Source organism: Egretta garzetta, unplaced genomic scaffold, assembly GCF_000687185.1.
Source record: "Egretta garzetta isolate BGI_Z169 unplaced genomic scaffold, ASM68718v1 scaffold2, whole genome shotgun sequence".
NCBI lineage: Eukaryota > Metazoa > Chordata > Aves > Pelecaniformes > Ardeidae > Egretta > Egretta garzetta.
The window spans coordinates 3,307,932-3,315,187 of record NW_009258894.1 but is presented as its reverse complement, the minus strand read 5'-3'; the positions used below and the strand labels follow the sequence as shown (position 1 = coordinate 3,315,187).

The 7,256-nt window shown below is 39.7% G+C and overlaps 1 protein-coding gene across 2 annotated transcripts in view; it reads right to left on the bottom strand.

The window, feature by feature from the left end:
* The window catches only part of ZFYVE26 (zinc finger FYVE-type containing 26), a 50,881-nt gene that overhangs the window by 2,521 nt on the left and 41,104 nt on the right, over positions 1–7,256 (bottom strand). The window contains exons 34-40 of one of the 2 annotated variants that reach the window (XM_009634180.2): positions 6,573–6,782; positions 5,506–5,721; positions 3,277–3,474; positions 2,756–2,958; positions 1,759–1,900; positions 1,167–1,226; positions 1–149 (exon numbers count right to left, since the gene is read on the bottom strand). The exon at positions 1–149 is cut by the window's left edge and continues 2 nt beyond it. In XM_009634180.2, the coding sequence (XP_009632475.1) occupies positions 1–149; positions 1,167–1,226; positions 1,759–1,900; positions 2,756–2,958; positions 3,277–3,474; positions 5,506–5,721; positions 6,573–6,782 (1,178 nt within the window). Of the gene's footprint in view, positions 150–1,166; positions 1,227–1,758; positions 1,901–2,755; positions 2,959–3,276; positions 3,475–5,505; positions 5,722–6,572; positions 6,783–7,256 lie in introns of those variants that run through there. The other variant, XM_035889806.1, reaches the window with a different exon arrangement.

Genomic DNA, 7,256 nt, shown 5'->3' with positions numbered 1-7,256 from the left:
TTTAGGATAATGTTATCCCCATCATTTTTTGCTGCAACTCCAGACTCATTGACGCACTTGAGGAGCTGCCGGATCTCACTGTACTTCTGCTGCTTCACTAGCTGCTTGGCCACTTTGCTGTACACTTCTGTAGCCTCTAGCTGAAAGTCCTAGAGGCAGTTGGAACATCAGAGCAACATGTTAGATGTTCTCAAGCAGGTTTTCTCACAGGGATTCAATAGAACTGACACAATCTCTCATATGGACAAAATATCACACCATGCTCCAAAACGTCAAAGCTGGAGACTGATCTTGCCATGAATAAGACAAGAAAAGAGGGGGAAAAAAGAAAAGGAAGGAAACAGAAGTGATGCTAGGCAGCTGGACTCGCTGCTCTGTTTTTTCTGGGGTGTAGTGACTGCTCTTGCTGCTAAGACGTGCTATTTTTCTAAGGCCCTCCATCTCACTACGAACAGGTGTTCTGCCTTGTACATCCTGACCTGAAAGGAGGAGATGGGCCTGTCATATCCACAAATACTCCTACTCTCCAGAAGTGGCCCTGCTATACCCTTTGTCCCAACCAGGAGGCAACTGCAAACTGCACTGCTTGAAGCAGTGTCTTTTAGCAGCTCTTAATGTACGGATGAGAAACACACATAAAAATTTGGAGGCTCGTGTGCTAGGCTGACTGACAAGCACATTGACTTCTACCCAAACACGAGGAAGGAGAATCCCTGGAAAGAGTTTCCAGTTAATTAGCTTTGCTCTCCCAGCCAGGAGAATAGTACAGAGATAGCCCTGGCCTTTTTTATTCGCTGTGTCTTTGCATGGCTACCGTGAACTGCAGAGAGCTACCAAGTCAGAGCTCTCTACTCACACCTGTGATGGTGGTTTGCCAGAGTTAAGCGACTGAAGAAGGCACACAGCAAAGGAAAAGCTGTACTTAGTTCCTTTGTAGGAGCCAATTAGTTAGGAAGTATCCTACTGAAGCAGCATCTTCATTTCCTTACCAACGTTGCTCCAAATACACAAACATTTAAGACCTGAACTAGTGACTTTTCTCACGGGAGGTTTTCCTTTTTGGGGATTAAAAGACAGTTTGGAAAAAAGTCTTTTGCTTAAACAATCACCGCTTGCAGGAGTTTCTTTCGTAATAATAGTGCTTGTTATATCAAGTTTTTCCATACCTGAAGGACTCTAAATGCAATCCCAAACCCCTCCTCAATGTTTTTGCCTTCCAGCATGACCTGAAAAGAGGCATAGACAAGTTTGAGGATGCACATTCCTTTTTCGTTACATAAAGTTAAATAATAATGCATTTCCAGATTTTGCCTAGAGGCCAAAAGACAACGCATTACTTCAACAGCAAACAGCACCACCCCAACAAGTAGAGCAAATATGGGGTCTATTGCCACACACCGATTCCCTGTCGGGAAGTTACAGATGGAGGTGAGCTGAAGTTAAGAAGGGTTAGAATAGCAGCAGTATTTGCCTTGCTTCACAACACAACAGAATGTACAGTCAAATGGCACGTTACTATTCGGATTTGGGATCCTCTGCCTCTGAAAACATGAACTTTGAGGAGAGGTGCTCCAGGTTCTCAGGTGTTCTCTGCTGCTTTGAGGAAAAACATGAATTTTTCATAAATGGTAGGTTGCACATATGTACAACTAGCCTGCCCATAAGAAGTACCAGAGGCTGCTCCAATCATCAAATATTTCAACCTATATATCGACAGTATTGTTGATGATAAATAGTGTTTGAAATAGCAATAAATACCTTGCAAGCAACATCCATTTTCATGTTATTGTTTCCAAAGAGTGTGGGCAAGGAGGAACCTGTCATTTGAGAGGCTCCTGAGCTCTCACACTGATGCAGGAACTTTGTTACTTCCATCTGCAGATCAACTGTATTGATGTGCCTAGATAGGTGAAAAAAAAGTCTCACTTTATTTTGAAATAGAGAAAGTGTCAATTATTCAACTTACTAATTGAACACATGTCAAAATCAGACATATTTCCAACCAATAATTATTTAATTATTTTTTCACTTTGTCTTTTGTGTAGTCAAGGCTGCAGCAATGAGATACTTTTCAGATCTGTGTGCTCAACATGCATCACAAGCTGAAGGTGAGCATTTGTTCACATTACTTCAAGGAAACAAGCCAGAGAATGTGGATCCCAAATAAATAGCTGCTCCCTCTTTTCCACCTCCCCTCAACATTTAAGTTAGAGTCTAGCCTAAATAGAAAAGAAAGAAAAAAAGCCCCTAAGAAAACCAAGATTCGAAAGCCCAAGTATAAGAGGGATCTGGCTAAATTTACACTTCAACTTTTGAATACAGGGATTCAGTTACATCTGGCACCTATAACCTGTATGTAGTTGAATGTTGTGAGTTAACCCCTGCAGGCAGCTAAAGAACTACAAAGCTGCTTGCTTTGTGGAGAGGAAAGGAAGAGTAAAAGCAAGAAAATTTGTGGATCAATATATAGCTGTCTATGCACTCCAGGGTTTTTGTTTGTTTTTTTTTAAATTCAACCAAGGTAGATGATACATAGTCTGGTATTTTTGGTAGAAAATATTGGTAGTTGCTCATCTCCTGGGTTGGGTTGTTGGGAGAAAAGGTAATTGGAATCTTACACTTGCAGTCAGATTTGGTTCAGGCACAACTAGCATGTGTTAGACAAAGCCAACTTAAGAATAAAATTTTAAAAAAAAAAAGGACAAAAGCCTGAATTTCCCCTTTCCTGTTAACTTAGCTTCTTGTTTACAGATACCTCGACACATCTGTAGCAGACATTTTCTTCCGAAAAGTGAATGCCATTTTTTTCCTTCCTGAACTTCTTGAGACCTCCTGCAGGTAGACTTTGAGATGGTCCTTGATCTTTAGAAGCCATGTCTGTTTGCCTCCCAGTTCAGTGTAAGACACTGCTCCATGGGTGAAAAATCTAATGCAGGTCATGGCAGCACGAACGTGATCCTAGAAGAAATACACTGAACACTAAGATGGACCAAAGTACACTACCTTCACTAATCCTTGTCTGCACTGAAGTGCTCATATAAAGGAGGCAATGCTCTATTTTCTTTAAAGGAGTAGTTAAGCTACTGCAATGCGCCAGATCCATGACAAACGCATAGTAGGTCAGCTTCAGTCAGGCCCAGGCCTTCCCATCTGTTTTTTAGGACTAGAAAGCAGCAAAAATATACTTGTTCATCATGCAGATTTACACCAAAGTAAACAACCAGAAGTCTGACAGTATTCAACATTTCACCGAAAGATATGGCACTGTCATCTTACCTTCATGAACTGTTGCAGCTCATACAGAATATGGTAGTAGTTCTTTCTCTGCAAGTATTTGCAGGCTGCAATCAAGTAGACTCCCCAGCTCTCCAATCCTGGATCAATGGTTTCCAGCAAGTTCTCCAACATATGTAGCTTTCCACTTTCATAACTTGGAATGAAAATCCCTTCAATGAACACTTCTGATGGGGATTCCTGCACAACCATCAGAAAGGTAGCTTGAAGCGAAGCCACTATTGATTTTCCTTACATAACATAAAGGACTATTAAGTGACAGAGATCATAAAATTAATAAATAATGTAAGTTAGAAGGGATCTCTGGATGTCATTTGGTTCAAACTCCCGCACAAAGAATGGCTTCCAAGTTCAGTCACGCTGTTCTGGGCCTTTCCAGTCAAGTTCTGAGCATGACCAAGTAGGGCAACTCAACAGCCTCTCTGGGCTCCAGATCCCATGTCTAAACACCCTCACTGCAAAAAACCTTTTCCTTATATCCAGTTGGAATTTCCCGTTGCTCCAAATTGTGTCCACTGTCTCTTCCCCTTTTACTGTGCATGCATGAGATAAGCCTGTCTCTATCATCCCCATAATCACCCACTTGGTAGCTGAAAACAGCACATGGATCTCCTTTTGCCTTCTCTTCTTCAAGGTGGAAAACCCTAGCTCTGTGACTCTCCTCCTATATCATGCGATTCATGGCCCTAATCACTTTGCTGGCCTTGCACTAGACTTGCTGCACTTTGACGATGTCTATCTTGTACTAAGGGAACCCAAAACTGGGCACAGTAGTTCAGATTAAACCTCACAAGTAGTGAGTTGAGGGCGATATTTACTTACCTTGACCTCCTGACTACAGTCTCGCAAATGCAAACTCGCACACTAATGTTACTATGGAAAGAAGCGTGTGTGCCTGCATGAACGTTTTAAAGAGACGTTATAGAACTTTTTTTTATTTTTGAAATCTCATACTAAAGATACAAGCTACAAAGCTTGTACAAATAAAATGGTTCCAAACAACCAACTGCAAAATGTTTCATTAGAATCCTAGTACCTTACAGCTTTAAGGTAACAAACCTTCCTCTCTAGTTTGTGTGATTGCTACCAGTCTCCTTGTCCAAAATTCCGTATCAGAATTCTTAATGTCTGCTACTTAACTAGTGCAATTGTTTCACCAACATTGAAAAAATATGCAACTTTTCTTTAAAAGCAAATTTAACCTGATATAAAGGACACATTTGAAAAGCAAATTTAATATGCAGATGAGTAATATGAGCTTAGAATGGCTGACAATATAATCAGAAAGCAGACCTGATAAGACAACTTAGTTTTCTATTAATAAGCTCATAAACAGAGTGAAGATAATGGAATTTGGTGTCTCAAGTTGTACACTCTCAATAAGAATTATTTCAAATAATAAAAAATAATCAGTAAGTTAAACACAAGCACAGAAACTTAAAAAAGAAAACAAAAAACTCCACACACAGCTTTCAAGCTGGTGAGATTTAATGGATTCACATCTCCTAAGAAGCACCCTCAATGAATTAGTGAGAGCCTTGTTGGAATAATTTCTAGGTTTAATTGTAATTTAGCACCCACAGAGCTGTTTCCTCCAGACATTCTCAAGCCCTCCTACATTATACAGTTTTCCTAAGGCAGAACTGGAAACCATTTTTTTGCTTCCCTAGATTTCTTGTCCTCTGGGACATGATCCTGTATTCCCTTATATTCCTAACAGTTAGAGAAGTGCAACCATGGGTGTCTGATTAAAAAAACAATACCAAGAGACAGAGACACTGTGATACAGAGTAAAGTGTCTACTGTTATCGGCATATTGGAATTAAAAATATTTCTTGTCTCTTCTGAACCCTGTAACAGTCCCAGATTTTCAGCTTTGTAGAAAAAAGACAAAGTGCTGTTGATGCAGGGGCTCTAAAGAAAAAAAAACCCAAAACAACCAACAAAGCACTTTTCTAGCCTCTAGAAGACACTGCTCAACACAATGAGGAAGAGAGATTAAACACAAGATACAAGTTATTTTTTCACAGCACTGAATTCTTCTCAGTCACTGGATAATTCATATAACAACGTTTAGGACCTCAGAAAATGCCTGTGAAGAAAAACACACAGAATGCTGCATGATGCTCATTACCGTCTTAGACTGGCCTCAAAGTCCTCTTAGCTGCTTCTCAAATTTCCATTTAGGTGATGGCAAATTAGATTACTCACCTTATTTAACAAGTGAAGCAATGCTTCTCTCATACAGTCATGCCTCATGTAGAAGCTTATTATTGCCAGATTAGTGCCATAACTATGTAAATAGAACAAGCATTCTTGATAGTAGCTGTTGTGTTGAATCTTCCCCTCACACATCATCTCCAGAGACAAACTTCTTGTTCTCAGTGTTGCTTCAAGTTCCTTCAATGTGGCAAAGTAATCATCATCCTGCCGTTAAAACAGAGAATCAATGACAGTTAATGACTAAGCAGAAAACTTTTTTTCCATTAGATCTTGTCACCCAGCCCTGAAGCTCTTCTGTGGTTGTTTTTAAAATAGATACCACTTTAGAGGTGTGAGACTCCAGTAATGCTTTTTATAAACATTAGATTGGAACCCTCCTATCAACAGAGGTGCTGAATGTTGCTGTAGCTAGCACGGCTGTTTCCAGGGATGGACAGGAGGCTTGCTTATTTAAACACAATTCCACTGTCAACAGCTACTCCAATAACCTAGTTCAAACGGGCTTTTTTATTCTCCTCTAATATGTACTACTAAGAGGTCTTTCATCATTATGATTCTGCAGTAACTTACTACTAAAAGTCACTTTTTGGTACCTATTGAGAACTTCCAGTGCTAATCCCAAACCATGTAACAGTGCTTTTGACAAAGAAAGAAGAGTGGGACAGCATTTCCAAATTCTCTTTTGAGTTCCTGCAAAAGTTATCAGAGTTTCAGTAGAGAAAGGGCATTACTGCAGCATCACAACATTGTTGGGACTGCGTTTAGTTTCCTCAGACTGTAGTAATAACATGTTAACAAGTACAGCTTCTTTCCCCTCCACTGAGCATACCCCAATTTACTGTAAAATCTTATGACCTGGCTCTCAGCCACCAATTCACTGTGAGGAAGCTACTAATGAATTTCTCAACAATATGGAGTCTGCAATATGCAATCGTGACAAAAGAAGGAAAGAAACCTTATACCTGATATTGTAACACGCATTGCTATGTGTATTAAAACATCAGTACTTGGCTTTGCTATAGCCCTTCAGAGCAGACAGAACAGAAGACTCTTACCGCAATGACTATGGGCTTCACTGTGGACTCCAGGTGCTGTATCACTTCCTGGACTAGCCTGGAACCATGGTTCAGCTGGTTTAGATCCATAGGTGGCTTTAAACATCGGTTAAACTTCTCTCTTGCTGAATTTAAATTTCCAGCTTTAAGGCAAGCCATGCCCCAGGCATGCCATGCTCCACCTGGATCCAACCCAGATTTTGTAGAAACCTAAATTAAAAAAGGTTTAATATTGCAACACAGTCCTGGTACGGATAACAGGAAAACTGGCTTATCATAAAGTCCGTGGTTGTGACCTTTCACTTCCTAAGGCACATTTCTCATGAAAAACAAACAAACAAAAAACCCAAAACAAAAAAGACAAACTGATAATTTCCAGATTACTGGCAAAAAATGCCAACTACTGAAACACCCATGATCTCCACATGCAGAAGAATTTTATTTTGTGCAAGTTTAAGTAACTATGTATCTGGGAAATTTCAGTTCCGCAGTTTTACAACTCATGACATTTTCACATCCGCTTCTCTTATAAAGCAAATTATTTTTACAGAGTAGAATTCATCAGGTTTGTGGTTTAAAAAAAAAACAAAAAACAATAGAAGATGCTTCATGAACTTCAGGAATTTTTTTTATTTCTCATAACTTTGCTGATCAAATTTATCTCCGACTTTCTTTAGTAGACCA